The sequence below is a fragment of the Squalius cephalus genome, assembly GCF_949319135.1.
Source record: "Squalius cephalus genome assembly, chromosome: 19".
In the NCBI taxonomy this organism is placed as follows: domain Eukaryota; kingdom Metazoa; phylum Chordata; class Actinopteri; order Cypriniformes; family Leuciscidae; genus Squalius; species Squalius cephalus.
Window position 1 is genome coordinate 27627218 of NC_137140.1, and position 22396 is coordinate 27649613.

General features: G+C 34.6%; 1 protein-coding gene across 4 annotated transcripts in view; it reads left to right on the forward strand.

Annotated features, from left to right (window-relative positions):
* Positions 1-21995, forward strand: part of cyth1b (cytohesin 1b) — a 67674-nt gene extending 45679 nt beyond the window's left edge. For 2 of the 4 annotated variants that reach the window (XM_079851305.1, XM_079851306.1), the window contains exons 2-13: positions 262-344; positions 6650-6714; positions 8297-8363; positions 8732-8850; positions 12297-12377; positions 12483-12595; positions 13323-13471; positions 16331-16443; positions 18778-18856; positions 18970-19041; positions 20317-20471; positions 21214-21995. In XM_079851305.1, the coding sequence (XP_079707431.1) occupies positions 262-344; positions 6650-6714; positions 8297-8363; positions 8732-8850; positions 12297-12377; positions 12483-12595; positions 13323-13471; positions 16331-16443; positions 18778-18856; positions 18970-19041; positions 20317-20471; positions 21214-21292 (1175 nt within the window). In that variant the 3' untranslated portion in view covers positions 21293-21995. The remainder of the gene's footprint in view (positions 1-261; positions 345-6649; positions 6715-8296; positions 8364-8731; positions 8851-12296; positions 12378-12482; positions 12596-13322; positions 13472-16330; positions 16444-18777; positions 18857-18969; positions 19042-20316; positions 20472-21213) is intronic. The other 2 variants (XM_079851303.1, XM_079851304.1) reach the window with 1 other exon arrangement.
* Positions 21996-22396: the final 401 nt, after the last annotated feature.

The following is a 22396-nucleotide window of genomic DNA, read 5'->3' on the forward strand; positions in this document are numbered from 1 at the left end:
GGCAGTGATTTACCTCAAGCAATTTACTACTTTTCTCCTGCTCACAATCTCCACAAGCTCTTTTTTCCTTTGTTGCACATCCCTTCTTTTTACATCAGTTCTGTTTCTCTGAAAATATTTTGTTAGCCCATGTAACCTTTTTAGAAATGTACAAAAATGTTTGAGTCAAGAGACCGCAGCTTGACCATTTGCATATTTGTGTTTGTTCTCTTTTATACATCTGAATGCTCATTGTTTGCTTTTGTTTGTTTCCTAACAAAGTACCGGACGACCTGACGCCAGAGGAGAGGCAGGAGCTGGAGAACATTAGGAGACGTAAACAGGAGCTGCTGGAGGACATACAGGTAATATCTTCAGATCATTTCTCTGAAGCGGCTGCTTTTTCTGCCTCAAAAGTAATTTGAATCCACTGTAGTTTTGAGTGAGTTTGCTCTTTGAACTGCCCGATGTCTCATTAATTATACTAATTAATACTACCAAATCAACCTTATGCCCCTCTCTCTTGGCCCTGGGCAAGGCAGCTGGAATGAGGTGGATCTGTAGAGAATAGGAATTGGATCAGGGGAGGGACTTCCATGACCCTGGCTGCACAGTTTTAGTGTACAGGATTGATGGGATGTCCCACCCTGGGATATAGACTGTAACAGCTGGCTCGTGAAGGGGCGGTTATGCTTTGGAGCAGATGGTGCAAGCCAAGTCCAGCGAATTCAATTATGCTGATTCTATTACGCAATTGGAATGTCAACCATTGATGCCCCTCCTGCCAAACACTGTCCCCTTCGTCTCTTAAATGACTTAATCAATCATGTAAACCTTCAAATGAAGTTTGTTGGCATATCTTTGGCATTCATCTTTGCCAGTAACTGCCAGTCCCATTCCAGTCTCCTGCTATTTCCTGATTGCCCTTGAACAGCACGACTGCCATCAGAAGAGGAACAATCTCTCTCTTTTAGAATAGTCATATCTTTACTCTTCTCAAATTAGACATGTATTTATTTTCTAAAATTAGGATTTTTTTTTTTTGTTCTATTTTGTGGGGTTTTTTTTACTTAGAAATTTGTTACTTTGTTTGATTGCCAAATATGATGGCAAAAATACAGTAAAACACTTATATTTTGAAATATTATTACAATTTAAAATAAATGTTCTCTATTGTAATATATTTTAAAATGTAATTTATTCCTGTGATGCAAAGCTGAATTTTCAGCATCATTACTCCAGTCTTCATTGTCACATGATCCTTCAGAAATCATTCTAATATACTGATTTGGTGCTCAAGAAACATTTATTTTATATTCATTTCATTTATATATTTTTTCCTGATTATTTGATGAATAGAATAGCATTTATTTGAAACAGAAATCTTTTGTAACATTATATAAATGTCTTTATTCTCACTTTTGATCAATGTAATGCATCTTTGCTAAATTAAAGTATTAATTTAAAAGAAATCTTAATGACCCCAAATTATTGAACAGTAGTTTTTCAAAATATTTGTGAAAAGTACTGTTCAAAACTTTTTTTTATTATTATTATACTTTAAAGTAGGGCTGTGCAACGATTAATCACATCCAAAATAAAAGTTTGTGTTTATATAATATACATGTGTGTGTGTACTGTGTATAATTATTTTGTATATATAAATACACACACATGCATGTATATATTTAAGAAAATTTGCATTTATATACTGTATATATATTTATATTATATATAAATATAAATATGTTATATATAAATAAAAAAATCTTAAATATATACATTCATGTGTGTGTATTTATATATAAAAAAGAATAAGTTTCACTCTCTGCTGAGCATTTGAGGTGCCATAACAGAGTCAGTAAAAGCTCAGCTTTATTAATTTTTTATTTCATTGTTGAAAAATGTGTCTGGCTGAGTAAGATTCCTGGGAGTGTCAAGATGAACATGTAGCAGAGGATTTGTCCTGTCTGGAGAGACAGACAGTAGAAGATGAGTTAACTGGAGCGTTATAAGACCTTCACATGAATGGAGGATGTGATGGGTCATGATCATAGAGAACTGATTGAATCAGCTCAATATAGCAGACCACCTCTAGACCCTCTTACACTCTTAATGAAGGAGCCATGTGATGCTGCCCGCCAGCAGACCCTCTCTCTGACCTGGAACACACAAGTCTTCCTTCGGGCAGTACAGCATTCACGATGGGTCACCATGCCAAGATTTCAGTAGTCAATACCAAAATGAAATTTCATGGTTTTTGATACCAAAGCATTCGAATAGATACCAAATATGCTGTTGAGCACTGTCCTTGGAGTATTACTCCAAATGTCCTTGCTTTTTTTTGTTTAGTAATTAGTATACACCCTTTCTCTCACATACTAAGTTATGGTCTGATCTGAATCAGGTCAAATCTACAGTATTATTAGTCCTCTCAAGTGAAAGAGACTAGACAGAACTTTAGCTTTCATGTATAAGTAAACATCTGTTATTTCCCAGAGTGCTTCTGACTTTCACTACAATAACCAGTAAGTTTGAAAATCGATGTTAGGCTGTCTGAACTAAATGGTTTTTGTTCGCGCTTACTGAATCAGATGTGTTCAGACATTCAGCAGATCCAATCTGGCTCTGTCTTTTGTGTTCTGCACCGAAGGCCTTGTTATTGATGATACTGTCGTCTATGTCAGTCCAATTAGGGATAGCCGGAGCTGATCGATGCTGTGTGTGTGAAAGCACGTCTCGGGATTTTAAGGTAGTCTGACATTTGCAGCTCTTGAGTTTGGAGTATTGGCTGTTGGGAGATGAGGTTAAAAGCAGTGGTTAGAAATAGTAGTGGTTTGTTCTTTTCTGTTCATGTCATTTTCATTTATTTGAGGTGTTAAAACAACAACAACAACAAATTTTATATATTTTTTTCCTAATACAGTTTGGCTCCCATTAAAAGCTGTGTATTAAAGCATAAATATACCATAATACTGTATGTTTGCAGAGTTGTAGGAAACATGCTAAGTTCAAATACTTGTTTCTCTGAAAAACAATACTACTTTGAAATGTGAAATGTCGGTTTTTGTTTTGGTCTCTGTGACTCCGCCCACTGCCACAATAGTATTTCGACACCCCGGTTTGCCAGTTAGTGGAAAACAAAGCAGTGGAATACGGCCATTTAGTCTCAGGTACCAAGTTCAACCGCTAGCTGTCAATATTACAGTGCACTTTTAAAGCCAAAGTGACCTTTTGATTTTAGTTTTAAACACATTTTATACATTTTTCCTAATACAGTTTGACTCAACAAGATAGTGATGTTGTTGTTGTTTTTAAACACATTTTATATATATTTTTTCCTTACACAGTTTGGCTCAGTTAAAGCGATAAAGCGACCCAAAAATGAAGTCGATCCAAACCTGTATGAGTTCCTTTCTTCTGTTGAACACAAAAGAAGATATTTTAAAGAATGTTGGCAACCAAACAATTAACGGTAGCCATTGACTGCCATAGTATTTTTTTTTTTCCTACTATGGAAGTCAATGGCTACCGTCAAATGTTTGGTGCCAACACATTTTTTGTGATCATGTTTGGGTTTTTTTAACTCATTTTGTTTACTCATTTATATGGTTTGACTCGGTTGAATCCATAGTGATCTTTTGTTTTTTTATACAGATTTTATAGATTTTTTTCCTAACACAATTTGACTCAATTAATGCCATAGTGATCTTATGTTTTACTTTGTTAAACCATTATATTTTTTATTAATACTTTTCCTGATACAGTTTGTTGTTGTTGTTGTTGTTATTGTTATTATTCATATTATTTTTCCTAATACATTTTGGCTTAATTGTTGCAATTTATTGGCCCAGCAGAATCTGCTCATTATTAGTATTTATTTACTTATTTTTACATTTTCTACAGTTTTTTTAGGGGAGAAAATCTGGAAAAAATTGAATGTGTTAAATGGAGCTAAGAGTACTACACTCTTATTAGAAGCATAAAGGTATTGGCCAAAATATTTTGTAAATGTAACTGCAAGTGGTAGGAGATTTGTATAACTTTGTGTCTATTAAAAATTGGAAATGATAATGGTAGGTATAAATGTAATAATATACTAAATAAAATATAGTGATTAACCAAATGGTGCCAGGTGTCCTCCCTGATACCAGTTGGACAATAAGTAAATTGCTCATGTAATATTTGTCTAATGGAGATGAAGTGCTCGATTAAAGTGACTGAAATGCCACGCTCAACCTCTCTGTCTCCATAGAGTCATGCCGGACAATCCTGGTTCACTCTCGGTCTAGCTGGAAAATTCTGGCTGTTGCCAAGAGACAGAGGAAGACATTAAATGCACTGCATAAGGATAAAATGAATGGAAAAGTGTGGGCTGACAACTTGTGGCATTTGTTTACATGTTACCTTTAAATGGCAGCTGTTGCCTAGCAACATTCAGATAGAACATCATTATCATGACCACTTTAATCCATCTTTGTGCCCACTGACATCTTCCCTGCTCTGAGTTGGAGTTCAGAGAAACTTTTAGTCAATTTCACTGGACTATTTGTTGTGACTTTCCATCTCTTTCTGGAGACATTTTTAGACTTTTTACATTACCCTTCACAGATTTGTGGTGGACCAGATTAATAGCATTAATAGCATCCAAATTCTTCATTCGTTGAATTGTATTCTCTATAACTCAGTGATTTCTTTAAAGGGATAGTCACTCTCATGTCGTTCCAAACCCATAAGATTTTCGTTCATGTTCGGAGCACAAATGAAGATATTTTTAATGAAATCTCAGAGATTTCTGTCCCTCTATTGACATTCTATGCAACTACCACTTTGACTCTTCAAAAAGTTAATTAAAAGGTCGTAAAACTAATCCATATGAGTGGTTTAGTCCATATTTTCTGAAGAGACACGATTGTCTTAAATGATGAACAGACTGAATTTTTCGACATATAAACACTGATCAGTGAACATAGACAGAAGCTCAACCGTACTTGCTTGACGCGTGAGAACAAACCTCATTGGTTCTTGCTGAAGCTCAAACGTGATGCGTAACACGAGAATGAACCTCATTGGTTCTCGCACGTCAAGCAAACATGCTTGAGCTTCCGTTTACCACAACTGATGTGTGAGTTGATGAATGTTTACATGAAATAAAAGCCGAAATTCAATCTGTTCATCATATAAAGCTCATATAAAGCAGGGTTTCTCAAACTTGGTCTTGGAGGGCCACTGTCCTTCACAGTTTAGGTCCAACCCTGATCAAACACACCTAGCTGTGAGTTTCTAGTGATCCTGAAGACATTGATTAGCTTGCTCAGGTGTCTTTTGATCAGGGTTGGAGCTAAACTGTGCAGGACAGTGGCCCTCCAGGACCGAGTTTGAGAAACCCTGATATAAAGTGATCGTGTCTCTTCAGAAAATTTTGACTAAACCGCATAATTCATATGGATTAGTTTTAAGATGTCTTTATGAAATTTTTGAAGCATCAAAGTGGTAGTTGTGTAGCTGTCAGTGGAGGGACGGAAAGCTCTCAGAATTTTTATTTTTGCGTGATCTAACCCTTTAACACATCGCTTTATGGAGCACCAAGAGCACTTGCCTGGGTCAGGAATTTAAGGCTGCACCGCAGTCATATAGTGAGGTTTCGGGTCATGCACACACTCTGAAAATGTATAGCGAAGGAAGGTCAGATGTTAAAAGCGTACTTACTTGACCTTACAAGGTGCTATAGCTCGAGAGGGATGAAGTGTTAATGCAGAATGCATCGAAAGGGCAAGTGTGTGTGCGCACGTACCCTTGGTGGATTGGTAATATGAGTCTTATTGATCTGTGCCTGAGCTTCTTCAGGAAGATGGATTGCTTATGACACACACACTGACTATACATGCTTACAGTACACACACTTACAGCCTTGCATGTGGATACTAGTACAGTATAATTCACTTTATAAAGACAAAAATGTGCATTGACTATAATACATCGGCTCACCTGCATTCAAAACACAGCTCCCATTAGTTACCAGTATCTGAACACCGAAATGTCTTTAGTTTAGACTCTGTAGACTTTTGCTTAAATAGGTTAATGCATTTAAATATTAACAAAATAAATTAAAACACTGGTGGGAAGATTATATTTAGGATGGATGGATGGATGGATGGATGGATGGATGGATGGATGGATGGATGGATGGATGGATGGATGGATGGATGGATGGATGGATGGATGGATGGATGGATGGATGGATGGATGGATGGATGGATGGATGGATGGATGGATGGATGGATGGATGGATGGATGGATAGATAGATGCGCACACACACACACACACACACACACACACACACACACACACATCAACGTACTCTTGCTCATATACCCTCTTGATCTCTTTGTCATCTTTTATCCCTCTCCCCCTTCCCTTCCCCCTAACAAACGCTACTTCATCTTGATATCTAATGCAGGTGTCATACTGTGCCATGATTGAATGTTTCATACTCTTGATAATCATATTAGATATTTATGATCCTCTGTGTGTTCATTTTATTAGATTCAAAGCTCTCCATCACTTCCTGTGGCAGGCTGACTTTTAGAGGACCGTCAGAGGGCAGCCCCACCTTCAGTTCTCCTTTAACTCAACCATGTTTTCCTTCTCTTTTTTTTTTTTGTATAGCGGCTCAAAGATGAGATAGCAAAGGTGACAGATGAGATCGAAAGTCTTGGCTCCACTCAAGAAAGGTATGATTCTTTTTTATTTTAGTCAACATTAAATCAAAATGGGTTTTTTATGTATTTTCTTTTCTTTTTCTTTCTTTTGGTTTGATGGATAATGATCCATTTGCCAAGATCAGATCCTGTTTCATTTGGAAATATGTTACACTATCCAAGAAAAATGGCTTGCGAAAGCTGGTTTGTGTTTATGCTTAAGAAATATCCGCCTTCAACTGGTGTTTGCTATCTGATTGTGCCATATTTACACACACAGACACTGATAAACACTCATTCTCCATTTACTCCCGTCCCCTGTTTAAATATTTAATAACAGTGCCCCCTGCGGGAGGGGAGGCTGGTGAATTATGTACGGCTCTTTTGGTAAAAGGGGGTGTAATTTGTGCAAATTGACTGAGATGTGTTCAGGACTTTGTAAGAATGTCTGAACAGTGCATTATGGTCATACAGTATGTTCAGTGAGTTTCCTTCATTTCAAACTGGATGTGTCTTGATGTTTTAATGCAGTCTGAGAGGACCGAGTTGCACTTCTTTTCCTTTGTTTTTCTATATAAACATGTACTAGTGTTTGACTGTTGCGTTTGCGTCTTTTACAGCGTCTCGCACAGCATGTTAAGTTAAAAGACTTAAACTTTTAAAGTCGTCAGGATAAGGAAGTTGCGATAGTCTTTTCTTCCCTATTGTGGCGTACATCAGAGTAAAACGGCTTCTTGAATAAGAGAAAATGTAGGGCACCACTTGATTTTGTTCATCGGGAATTGATTGGATTATTGTTATTCGCTATTGCTATGATCTCATGTGAGTGACAGTTTGTCCCGTCCTCACGCTAGTAAACGCATCCTCAGAGAAGAGATGACGTTGCAAGAGGGCTTATTTTGATTAAAGATTAAGATAATAAAAAATAATAATAATGGGCACGGATAAGTCATTTAAAACAAATACAGCAATATTCCATAAAAAAAAAAAGATTTGTCAATTTTGATTTCGTGGTAACATTAAAAAACATGTCTTGAGAACTTGCGTTTTTCCATTCCACTGCCCTTGTCTTAATGCAAAACTGCATTCTGTGAATGACCCCTCATACTCTCTGACTGCATTGACCCATATTCCCAGACCGAACAGAATTGCTCTCAGAATATACATCAAACTGAATCAGCCTTTCAGGCCCATTCATTATACATGATGCATGATCCCACTGGGATCCCACCGAACACTTCACAGGAATGCCCACTTTGATTCACATGAGAGCCATTGTGATGGAAGAAAGCCATTTTCAGAAAGCGTTCCCCTCCTTTTATGAAATTCTTCTGTCGTTCTTTGTTCCTCTTCCCCCTTAAGTCATGTCATGTGGCCACAATGGAAGGTACAGTAGTGTGTGGCCCCTTTTACAGGCTGTGGCTTCTAATTGTGCATGTCACACCACCATCCAAGAGTACATTTGGCTGAGTGGATAGTAATGATGTCATTATGAAGCCCTGACATGGCGTGTGAGTTGTAGGTGTTGTACATTCCCAGAGATTTAGCTTTAGTTTACATCTGTCGAAAGAACCTACCCAGCGCTAATAAAGCCCTCGTCTTTCTGTGTTTACAGAATAAACATGCAGCGGAGTAAACAGATTGCTATGGGCCGCAAGAAATTTAACATGGATCCCAAAAAGGTAAACAAGCATTGGGGTGAAATGCATTGAAGTTCTCTAAATCATAGACATTACCTGATATGCTTTGACAAAGAAGATGATCTCCATTACATAAAAAGGCACTTCCATTTTGCATTTTTAAACCTTTGATCTTGTGTGGAGGCACAAATTATCATAATCACACAAGTTTTGTCACCAAGCATTATGCAACCACACCATTTCCAATTCATTTCCATAGATCCAGCAGAATCCAAACTCATAGGCTAAAGTTCAGAGAGCAGGAAAAGAGTAAAGGAAAGAGATTTTTAATGTACTTTACCAACAGGAAACTGTAATTATAATGCGTGCATGTAGGATGTTCTTTATGCTGAATGTTGTATATTTCTCAGGGTATCCAGTTCCTCATAGAGAATGAATTGCTGAAGAACACTTGTGAAGATATTGCTCAATTCCTCTACAAGGGTGAGGGCCTCAACAAGACAGCCATCGGAGATTATCTGGGTGAAAGGTAAGAACAAGTTCTGCACTGAGAAATGTTGCTGGTCCATAACTCCTGAAGTCTAGATATCCTGGGCCCGTATTCATAAAGAATCTTAATGCAAAGAGTAGCTCCTAGTGACAAAATTCTAAGAAAATTCTTAGAAATGTGGGCGTTTACTCTTAAATTTAAAGAAAAAATCCTAGTAAAGAAAAAAGTAATTCAGAAAGCATCTTAACCCTTAAAAGAGGTCTTAAGGTCAAAATTGTTAGGAGTACGGACGAGGACTTTTAAGAGGCTTAAGAGTTTCTTTAGCAGAGGAGAAAATGGCAGAAAGACGAAGAGGGAGAAGAAATGTGTTGCAGACAATGGATGACAGTGAGTTAATAAGAAGATATATATTAGATCGTGCAGGGATCATGTTTGTGACTGATCTTATTAGAGACACGCTAACATCTCCAACACAGCGCAGAAATGCCATAGCGCCTGAAATGAAAGTAATCACTACATTACGATATTTGGCAACTGGGAAAATTCCATGTTTGATTCATTAAAACCAACATTCAAACCACCATTTAAATAGACATGCCAACAATCAGTGTAATTGGAAAGAGTGGAACAATTTTTATCATTCTAAGCCAAGCAAATACCTTATAGGAAATTAACAGCATGGTTAATAAAATAAGGATATAATGTGTGTGTGTGAGAACGGTCAAGTAGGAAAAATTATGCATGTAATTTCAAAGTGAAGGCTTAGAATATATCCTATACTTAAAATCACTTTTTTCCCCTTATTGGACAACCAGCCAATCACAGTCTTCAAAAGATTGTGTCATCCATAGCAACGGGGTCAGCCCCGCCTCCTCACTAAGATAAAAGTTTTTGTCTTTTCCTTACTCAGAGTTGCTCTCAGATCGGTCCCGAATAGCTCTTAACCTAAGACTCCTACGTAAAAGTTTTTAAGCTAAATTAAGAGTTTTCTGAGAGGATTCTTAGAATCTTTATGAATACGGGCCCAGGATTTCTGGGGTCTGGAAGAGAGATATATATATATATATATATATTTTTTTTTTTTTAAAGGAATGAATACTTTTATTCACCAAGGATGCATTAAATGTCTGTCACTTTTAATGCATCGATCAAAAGTGAGACATTTATAATGTTACAAAAGATTTCAATTTCAAATAAATACTGTTCTTTTGAACTTTCTATTTGTCAAAGAATCCTGAAAAAATTTATCACAGTTTCCAACATTGATAATGTTGGAATCATTTCTGAAATGTTTTCAAACATGTTTTCCGTCTTCAAACAAATTGATTGGTTGCTTTACATATAGACATACACATACACACATATATATATATATATATATATATATATATATATATATATATATATACACACATATATATATATATATATATATATATATATATATATATATACATACATACATACAGGATAAGCTGCATTGTGTACCAGATGTTTAGTCAAAGTTCTGGCTATGCAAGACTACATGCAACCTACATGGCCTTAATATACTGTCACATTCTTTCAAACATAATTTACCACTGAGCGTAACTAGGTTAGTGGAAGTTAAACAGATTTTGGCTTTGTTAAGGTTCTGAATTTGCTATGTCTCTAATCGGAGCTCAAGGGAGGATGACATCACCGATCGTGAGCTGGTCCTCACTGACCGCAGTAGTCTGTCAAAGGCCATTATCTACTGCATCAAGATGGCCTGTGCCCATGTGAAAGTGCTGTTTTGCAGTAAGGGTCATCTTACCCTTTTATTGATGGACTGAAATTCAATGTCAGTGGCAGACCAGAGCAGGAAGGAAAGGTATATAGTTTGTGCGTGTCTGCATGGGGAGGATTATTTTCCTCTCTGTGTAATTATAGATATGCGCGATTGCACTCAAATTTGAGGGGTAGTTCACCCAAAAATGAACATTCTTCCATTTATTTACTCATCCTCATTTCATGAATAATAATGATAGAATTTTAAGACTTTTGGTTTTCTAATCTCTGTCAGTCATCGCAGTTTCCGATTCAGTCGTGCATTTAAATACGATTGTCAATCCAGAAACGTTGCAGTGTACTGAAAAATCTAAACTTGTATTCAGATTGGGAATGGGTAATAAACAGAAAGCAAGAGAAGAGCCCCCCTTTATAATCACTGAATTCTACACTCTCCCAAAAACATCTGTTATAATAAAGAAAGCTGTATTGATTGCTTAATGAATCTCTTATTTACATCTTGTTTACACTGTTGGTTAAATTGGTGGACACTCACTTCAGTGTTTGGGAAAAGCCCATAAAAGTCCTGGCAGAAAGCGATGCATAAGGATGTAGTGTAACGACGCCCAGTTCCAGGAATGCACTAATATTTTGTTGGTAGAACCAGTTTGCAACAATTATTAGTTAACACTAAGTTGTTAACACTAAGGAAAAAATAATTTGTCGTTACACTACATCCTTATGCATTGCTTTCTGCCAGGACTTTTATGTGCTTTTCCCAAACCACTGAAGTGACGTCGACGACCGGGTTAGCAGTAGCATGAGCCGTCAGGCAAGTGTTATTTAAATAAACTCCTGATGTACTTATAAACTTTCCAATGCCTCGTTTTATGAGTACAGAACCTATTTGTACTACTGTATAAGTTTGGTACCATTCTGGGCATTATTAGTGGGGTAATTTACAAGATGCATCATAGGATCCATTAGCGCCTGCACTGAGCCATCCGGCTGATATCTCTAAATAAGCTCTAACTTTAATAATGTTCGACTAAGGGAAAAAAGGTTGCAAAGGACCCTAGGTTGATTTTACTCCGAACCATCCCTTTAATCAGTCAATAACACCATTTCTCCAAATGCACAATCGCATAAATGCAAACGCATTATTTTCTCTGTCACCTGAGGAAAATCAATGGTGAATCCCGGGATCATCTCTGAAGTGTGGTCACGGCAGTGCAGAGCAGGATGAAGGAGTGTAAGAGTATAGAGCTTAATGGACAGACCGCCAAAGTGGGTTAATGCATTCACAGCTCGTTGATATTATCGACATGCCCCATTTCCTCATTGAAGAAAGGGCTAGTTACACACGGACGGTAATCCCAGCCGTAATCCCCCTGTGGGATTTAATGCCCATTGGAGACGTCTGAGAGGAGGATCATAGCCGTAATTCCGTTCACACTGTGAACGCCGCATGTTTTCTAACAGTAGACATGATTTTCAGTGGCACATCTGCTTTTCATCTGCCTTTTCTTCACAAATTTCTGTAATTAATTTAGCTCATACGTCTCATGAAATTTATTAACGATATGCGTTTTCTGCCTTCTCTGCATTGGTATTTCCTGAAGGAAATATAAATCTGGTTGAGTCTTTTCTCCAGATGTCACTGTAACGTCATTGCTGTTCATCTAAGAATGAATCTCCTGTTGATTGAATTAATTTTAATCTTTTTTTTTTTCCAGGGATGAGTTCAATATTCAGGTTCTTCATGCCTTTGTGGAGCTTCATGAATTTACAGACCTCAACCTGGTTCAGGCACTCAGGTGACAAAATATAGATCTGTAGATTATGCAGCATAAATTTATTTGATATCCTCATGTCATTGTGATCTCATAAATTGAGTTAACTTCTTCCCATGCTCCATGCAGACAGTTCTTATGGAGTTTCCGGTTACCGGGTGAAGCTCAGAAAATTGATCGAATGATGGAGGCTTTTGCCCAGCGTTACTGTCAATGCAATCCTGGTGTCTTTCAATCCACAGGTTTGTGTGTGTGTGTAATCTGATTGCTTTGCAACAGGGTTTTAGCAATATCAAAAATAACTGAGATTTCATCATTTTCAACACCAAAGCAAAAAATAATATGATGTTTTGTTTATATACAGTATCTCACAAAAGTGAGTACACCCCTCACATTTCAGCAAACATTTTAGTATATCTTCTCAAGGGACAATTCTATAGAAATGAAACTTGGATATATTTTAGAGTAGTCACTGTGCTGCTTGTATAGCAGTATATATTTACTGTCCTCTGAAAATAACTCAACATACAGCCATTATTGTCAAAATAGCTGGCAACAAAAGTGAGTACACCCTAAGTGATAATAGCTGTACGTCGTTTAACCAAAACTGCTTTTTACCCCAGAGTGCCTCTGTAATTTCCCTACACCCACACCCACTCACTTTTTAGGGCCTGTGAGAGGATTAGAAATGCAAGCAACATTTGGTCGAGCACTATTTGGCACTAACTGTTTCTCAGCATGTCTGTACAAGAACATTAGCATAGCTCCTGCATTTGGACATCAATTAATTCACTACATTTGGGCCAGTTCCTCCATGTAAACTCTGATTATGATTCAGATGAAATATATCTCACACAAGCCTGGTGTTTGTCACTAATCAACAGCTGAGAATTTTTGTCCTGAGTGTTGGTAAAAAAAAAAAACTCATTTAAAAATTTGAATGCTGAGGTTTCTCAATTTCCTTTTCAGATACATGTTATGTGCTTTCATTCGCAATCATCATGTTGAACACGAGTCTGCACAACCCTAACGTGAAGGACAAGCCGTCTGCAGATCGATTCTTTTGCATGAACAGAGGCATCAATGATGGAGGAGATCTGCCAGAAGACCTTCTCAGGGTCAGTGTCCCACACCCAGGTGTTGTTGTTGTTGTTGTTGTTGTTGTTGTTGTTGTTGTTGTGTTTTATATATTTTAATATTATATAACTATTTTTCACTTTTAGGTTTTCATTATTATAATGATAATAATTATTATTATTTTATTGTGAACTTATTTTATATATATATATATATATATATATATATATTAGAGCCCGACCGATATATCGGCGGGCCGATATTAGGCATTTTCCTAACTATCGGTATCGGCATTTATAACGGCCGATAAATTAATATTTAAAAAAATGCAGCGTGCAGTGATTTATGTAAGGATGGCGCTGCCAATAAAGCACCTAAAAGCTGTTACAAAGAACTGGCAAAAGTGGCAAAAAAATAACAGCGCGTCCGGTGTAGACACAGTGTTAAAGCTCATTCTGCTACGTTACAACATCAAGCAATATTCCAATACTTTATGTAATTATAACACTTTATATAGGGCCATTTTGCATTAAAAGTAGCCAGATGGAGAGTGACACGTTCAGAATTAATACACTTTTAGTAAACTACAGAACAGCGCGAGCGGGAAGCGGCGCACCTCACGCCGGCAGAGAACGCGTCTGAGAACAGACACTGTTAGTGATATAAAACGCACACACACAGGTCTGTTAAATTAAGCAATACTTTTAAGGTAGTCTAATATTTTTCTGACTAACAAAATTACTGACACAGTAAAGGGTAGATTTCAATAAAGAAAAACGAAATTTAAATAAAGAAAAACGAAATATAAATTTCGTTTAATTTCTTTATTTAAATTTCGTTTAATTTCTTTATTTAAATTTCGTTTAATTTCTTTATTTAAATTTCGTTTAATTTCTTTATTTAAATTTCGTTTAATTTCTTTATTTAAATTCCGTTTAATTTCTTTATTTAAATTCCGTTTTAATTTATTTAAATTCCGTTTTTCTTTATTTAAATTTCGTTTAATTTCTTTATTTAAATTTCGTTTAATTTCTTTATTTAAATAAAGAAATTAAACGAAATTTAGCCTAAATAAAGAAAAACGGAATTTAAATAAAGAAATTAAACGAAATTTAAATAAAGAAATTAAACGAAATTAAGTTAAATTAAAAAACGAGATTAATTTAGATTGATAATAACGGGTAAAAAGGCTAATACATTTTGTTTCTATTATTCTATTTTCCACAATGTCAAAGCAACACAGCTTAATCCAAAACACAAGCTCAGACATGCACTTCCTCCATACAAACTCCGCTGTTCTGCGCTCTTGCCAGAGAAGACTCCCGTTGCTGGAACACTTGCGCGTCAGTTCTGTTTCTAGCATGCATGCGTTTTCCGCGTGGCTCGAGCCGCGCCTGAGAGACGCGTGTCTCACGCAGGCAGTGTACAAACTCCAACCTGTTAACATGGGAGCCGAAATAAAAACGGCCATGCCACGCAGTCAGTGTGTCGCCGGCCTTATTCAAGCGCGAATGAGAACCGTTTCGCGGGGGATCCCAGATGTAAAAAAACAACAACAACAACAAATATTCGAATGTCAAATTTTCAAATCGAATACCAACCCACCGAATGAATATTCGAATATTCGGGTCCAGCCCTAGTTTCACGTTTAGTACATTTTGCTTACTACTTATTTAAAATAGTATAAAACTACTGTACATATGTAATTATAAACGTTTTCATTATGATATTATTAATTTTTCTTTACTAAAAAGATCTGAGCTCTTCCTCCACTGGTAGATATTAGAGAAATTAAGATTAAAAATAGAAGAGTATTTATAATATAATATAATATAAAATATTACAGCTCAAATTCTCATTCTATCATTCACCCTGCCTCCATTACATATCTTTGTCACACAAGTGTTTAATCACCACATTTAAGTTATCATTGCAAAACGTTTATATACTGTATTTATTCTGTTTATACTGTTTTTCTATATAAAGTACCCATCAAAAGTTTGTACACACCAATTGGAAAGTGTGTCCAAACTTACTGTACTATAATACACATAAATAATATTGCTACTGTATTATAATATACACATAAATAATATCGGCCGATATATCGGTATCTGGCTTTTTTTTATCGGTATCGGCATCGGCGCCCAAAAATCCATATCGGTCGGGCTCTAATATATATATTATTTTTTTATTTTTTTTATTTTTTTTACATAAAAAATAGTAATGTTTCCAAACTTTGACCAGTACTGTATATATATATATATATACACACACATATACAGTACTGGTCAAAGTTTGGAAACATTACTATTTTTTATGTAAAAAAATAAATAAATGTTTTAAGTCTCTTGTGCTCACCAAGGCTGTATTTATATAAACAAAAATACAGAAAAAAACTGAAATATTGTGAAATATCATTACTGTTTTAAAATAATGGATTTCTTTTTTTAGTATACTTCAAAATATAATTTATTTCTCTGGTGCAAAGCTGAATTTTCATCAGCCATTATTCCAGTCTTCAGTGTCACATGATCCTTCAGAAATTATTTCAGATTAATTATTTGCATCACAGAAATAAATAATATTTCAAAGTATATTCAAATAGAAAACCATGATTTTGAATTGCAATAATATTTAACAATATTACTGTTTTTCTGTTTTTTTTTTTCAAATACAGGCTTGATGAGCATAAGAGATTTCTTTCAAACAAACACACACACACACACACACACACATATATATATATATAAATGTTTTACATTTTTATTTTAACTGCTTGCTTGACTGATCATTGACAGATTTAAGCCATTTATTTTTTCAATGTATTTTTGTTAAAATTTATGCTTGTAGTGCTGAAGTGTTTGAAGTACTAGAACTCAAATTAAACACTCCTGCAGAACCTGTACGAGAGCATTAAGAACGAGCCCTTCAAGATACCTGAAGACGACGGCAACGACCTCACGCACACGTTCTTTAACCCAGACCGCGAGGGCTGGCTGCTAAAACTGGGTGAGTGAGCGTTTGTCTGTTCAGAAGATAAAGAAGTAAGTCTGAACAATACATGGCCCTTAACAGGCCCTATATACACTGCCCAGCCCAAAAAAAAAGTGGCTGTATGGATTTAAATAGGCAAATGCTTAAGAGTCTATGATTGTATCATTATTGCAGTTATTATTATGTTACAAGATCTTGACCAAAAATTGATCCACCTATTGATAAAAAAAAAAGTTTTGGTCAAGTTCTTATATTGACAATGCAAGAGTCAAGCACTCTTCACAAAGCACAGTCTCCTCCAGCACATCCCAAAGACTTTCAATGAATGGTCTGGATGAAGAGGTGCCATTCATGTGTGAAAATGATCCTTCATGCTCCCTCCCAACCATTGAGCCTGACGAATCTTGACATTGTCATCCTGGAATATGGCCATGATGTGTCTTCCTACATGGTTGTTCAAGAAATGAAAAGCTACACACTCCATCAATTAGGAATAGAGGAACTGTTTCCAAACATATAACATGCTAGAAACATAATAATCACTGCAATGATGTTCCAATCATGGACTCTTAAGCATTTTTCTATTTAAATCTAAATATTTTTTTGTCCAGGCAGTGTATTTTTCTCATGCCCCAGTGTCTCATGAACTTCAAAAGTAGATTTATTTGATTTAATCAGAGCTGTGAATTGAAAGTCTTCCATTGTGTAACGTAATAGCCAAGAAGCACGGGGCCAAATGCTTTATATTCCAAAGCTAATCTAAAATAGCTGATGCAACCTCTTTATTTATCTGCATGCTACTCATATTTCAGCTCAGCCTGGATTTTACACCAGGCTGACACACACAAGTATTTTATTACAGCCTTTTGTTACGATATTTTTCAGATTTTCATGGTTAATTTTATTGTTTTCTTTCTTTCCACGTTTGTTGTGTTTCTTCAGGAGGTATGTACTGGTTTTCTTAGCTAGCCCATTAAGCTATGCTTCCAGGTGCTTTGTGCTTTCATTTACTCCTTTTGTTTGTCATTTTTTAAATTTTATTTAACAGATATTTCATTTCATCAAAATGAAATTTGCTTCATTTGAGTTTAAACCAGTGTGGTGTCGCTGCGCTGTTGTGCTGTGCTCATGATGTTTGTGAGACTCTCAGCCAGCTTTCTCCATCTTCTTGGAGATCAACTTGTCTGTTAAGATGTTTATTGGTCTCTACTGCGCACATGTGGTCAGTTGAAGTACTGCCTGCTCTGCAGTCTTTACATGCTACCTGCTGCATACACACACAAGAAATAGATGTGTGACTGTGTTTGCCTACAACAGGGAAAGCACAGGAACTATAGGAGATGATTACAGGTGTGCAGTTTATAATTACATGTAAAATGATGGAAGTGAGAATAAAAATAGAAAAAGTCAGGATGGTTGAGTAGTTCATTTGTCAGACTTTTATTATTTAGACAGTATAATTATTTAGTTAACATACTTTGATTAACGTTTGATTAATATGCGGTAATCTTATATTTTTATTTTTTGTTTTATCACTTTATCACAGAGAAAATAATCACTTAGTTATCACAAAATAATAATAATAGTAGTAGTATTTTTTTTTTATTATTTTTTTTTTATTATTTTATTATTTAGTAGTTTTATTATTATTATTTAGTTGTTTGATTAGCATGCTGTACTTTTTTTATTTTTGTTTTTCGATTTTTATCACTTAAGTTCAATAATAATAATAATAGGATTATTTTTTAAGTTTGATTAATATTATTATTTATTATTTTATAGGTTTGATTAACATGCTGTACATTTTTATATTTATATTTTTTGTTTTATCCATACTTTTTAATTTTTATTATTATTGATAATAAAAAAATAAGAATAATTATTCATTTTATTATTATTCTGTTTATTACCATTAATGCAAACCATTCTGAAGGATTAGTTCACTCAATTTTTTAAAAAATATTTTCATTTAGTTATTTACAGCATTTATGATATATATTAATGACTGCTATTGTTCGTAAAGTTAGATCTCATAGTCTGACCCTGTGCCTCAGAAAAGAGAGACTTGCATCCATTCCTACATTCTGAGATTTATTTTATGTAAGGCTCATTTGATAACGCATTCTCTTACTAATTTGGTCACTAACACCTTAAGCTTGTGCCTGATTCAGTGGTTTTGGGCTAACTGTGTATTTTTGATGAGCCCTTTCAGCTGTCCATCTGCTCAACATGTGTCTGTCTGCTGTGCCTCAGTCCTCACCTTGCCATGTGTCTCTGCTGCTCACCACAATTATTCTTTACTCGTACAGACCTCAGCGACGGCGTTCTTAACATATACTGTCTGATCCACAGGTGGACGGGTGAAGACGTGGAAAAGGAGATGGTTCATCTTGACCGACAACTGTCTGTATTATTTTGAATACACCACTGTACGTAAACCTGCTTCGGTGAAGTTCAGTGATTGGATGATCCAGTGGTAATATAACTCATCCGTCGTGCTCTACTGTGGTCACATGTGTTTCCTCTTCTGCCTTATTTTCAGGATAAAGAGCCAAGAGGGATCATTCCTCTGGAAAATCTCAGTATTAGGGAAGTGGATGACTCCAAGAAGCCAGTAAGCTTTCTCGTGCTTTTCCATCTAGATTTCGTCACGTTTCAGTTACTTTGTATTAGTCATGGTGGTTGAGAAGTTGATTAGTATTAATTCATTTATTTTTTTACTTTGTTTGATTTTTATTCTTGCTTTTTAAGTTTTACTATTAACTGTATTTATTTATTATTTGTAAAAAAATTTAAAACAGTGGTTTAATTAGCATGCTGTGCTTTTATTTTTTATATTTTGATTAATATAATAACCCTTTTAAGTTTTATTGGTATTTCTGTTATTTATTTATTTATCAATTCATTTATTATTTTATTCAGTTAGTTCTCTCCTTTTAAATTGTGTTGTTGTTAATATTTTAATTAACATTAATTATATACAGTATTAACTATATAATAGCTCACTTTTTTATTTTTATAAAAAAAAATATATATATATATATATATATATATATATATATATATATATATATATATATATATATATATATATATATATATATATATATATTAGGGCTGTCAAACGATTAATCGCAATTAATCGCATCCAAAATAAAAGTTTGTGTTTACATAATATATGTGTGTGTACGGAGTATAATTATTTTCTATATATAAATACACACACATGCATATATATTTAAGAAAAATTTGTTATTTATATGTAAAATATTTATATATAATATAAATTATATATAATATAAATATATATACACTGTATATACATGCAAATATTTCTTAAATATATATGCATGTGTGTGTATTTATATATAGAAAATAATTATACACCGTACACACACATATATATGTAAAAACAAACTTTTATTTTGGATGCGATTAATCGTTTGACAGCCCTAATATATATATATATATATATATATATATATATATATAATATAATATAATATATAATATAATAATAAATATATATATATATATATAATATAATATATAATATAATAATAAATATATATATATATATATATATATATATATATATATATATATATATATATATATATATATATATATATAAAATATTTTATTTAAATAAATATTTTATTTTATTTATTTGTTGAATGTTGGCACGGTTGTTCCTTTTCCTCCTTGCATCCTCTTGTTGACCCCTGGAGCTCCATCTAGATGATTTTGAAAATGTGAGTGGTTGTGATTAGCACAAAGGTTACGGGTTGCTAAAATCACTCTCATACACTGGCGCCACTGTTCTCGTAACCTCGGTTTGCTCCAGTAAAATATAAAAGCCTCTTCTAAAGTAGCTCTCTACACACAGAACTGCTTTGAACTCTTCATCCCAGACAACAAGGATCAGGTCATCAAAGCATGCAAGACTGAAGCAGATGGACGGGTTGTGGAAGGAAACCACACGTTCTACCGCATCTCAGCGCCAACAACAGAGGAGAAAGAAGAGTGGATCAAAAGCATCAAGTAAGTCCTCCTCTCATCTTGCTCTGATAGAATTTTTAATATGCACAGGGTTATCATTTTGACACAGATTGGTCCTAAACCCAGTTGCAACTTAAATTCAAAGGCTTGAAATAAAGTTCCAGAAACGTTAACATTCCTGAACACTAAAACTGATCTTTAGTGGCATGTTTTTATCTTTTTGAGTGCATATTGTTTTCTTTTTCACTATTAAACACATTGCTGTCCATTTATGTCAGATACTTCAGCTGAATCTATTGATTGATTTTTAATGCATCAATAATGAACATCAAATACAAAAGATACATCGTCTAAACCTAAACTTAAAATCGGTTTCGTTATTTGAAGTAAAGCTGAAATAAAATAAGATTAGATGAAAAACCTGAATACATTTTTTTTTAACTAATTGAAATAAAACAAGTTTGTTGAAGTACTAAACTAAAAATACAGCTAAATATAAAAATACAACTAAATAGAAACACTAAAAAATGAAATAAAAATGAAAAACTAAAAAGAAGTATTTCAAACAACTTGAAAACTGAAAATTTCAACTGAAAATAAAAAAGCTAATTCAAAATATGAATAAATACTATCATAGTTTAAAAAATAATACTAAAAAAACTCATAATTTTGTGCATGTGATATAATAGCAAAAATAGTTTGTAATGGTGTAAATTTCCTAGATAGCTCAGTAGTGAGCAGGCTATTTTTTTTAACCAAAATGTTCCTTTCTCATTCTCTCCAGGGCTGCCATAAGCAGGGACCCTTTCTATGAGATGCTCGCTGCCAGGAAGAAGAAAGCTTCATCTTTGAAGAGACAGTAGAACCGCTCAAAGGCCGCATGGATGGATCTCCGCTTCAAGGCCGCAAAGAAGGATGTTAGGACATGGACCTGGAAAAGAGGCAAATGATAAACGGAAGCCATAACGCTGGATAGGAGCAATTTTTATCTCAGGAATGACCTTGAGTTTTGAAGGTTGTCAGTGCAGTTGGCTTTCTTGGAGGTTGTCTGACATTTATACGTTTAAATCTGACGAACGAACATTGTGCACTCACGTACATTATCATCTCAAATCAGCAGGTCTGACTGAATGTGGCGTCTTATTGACCTTTTCTAAGCTTGCTGAAGACATGACCGTTCCTTTCTGTGCTTTGATACATATAAAATGCTAATTGTGCACCTATTTTTACACTGCTATGTACTGTAAATATCTGGGAGGGGTTTTGGCCTTGTTTTGTTTGCCTATCTCACTGTTTTTCTAATCATTTCTGATCTGCTGTCATATTTATACTTTTTTTGTTGGCTAGACATTTTTTTCACATTTTGCCAAAGTTTGTCTTTCAGTCTTCATGTAATACTGACCTAAAACCTGAAGTTGAGTGCTTCTGATTCATGAACATGAAATGAAAATATATTTTTATTTTGATTCTGTTTATTTAGCTTAAACAGTTTTATTTAAAATATCAGGACATTTACATTGTTCACTGATCTCATTGGTGGCCTTGAACGACTGTGAAATCCAAAAACATTTCAGTAAGTTTGGTTCATGTTTATGGAACAATGTCAAAAATTAAACTACTGACTTGAGAGTTTATTTTTTACTATGTTTTGTATTTTACCACATTAGATGTATTGGTTAAATGAACTCATGAAGGCCCCCCACAAAAAAAAATAACTTTTTTTTTTTGCTTTATATGCACTGATAATTGAGAGAAAACTCTTAAATGCTAATTTATCAATGCTGTAAATATTTAAACATATAGGTTGTTTTATTTTTTGTCAAAATATACTTTGTGCTAAAGTAAACAGGGTGACGAAAAGGTTTAAACCTGTCAAGTTTATTTCACCATTGCCATGTAACCTTGTGCTTACAATAAAAAAAGTTTGAGCTTTACAAAGAACTTTTTTTATTTTATAAATTATTTTT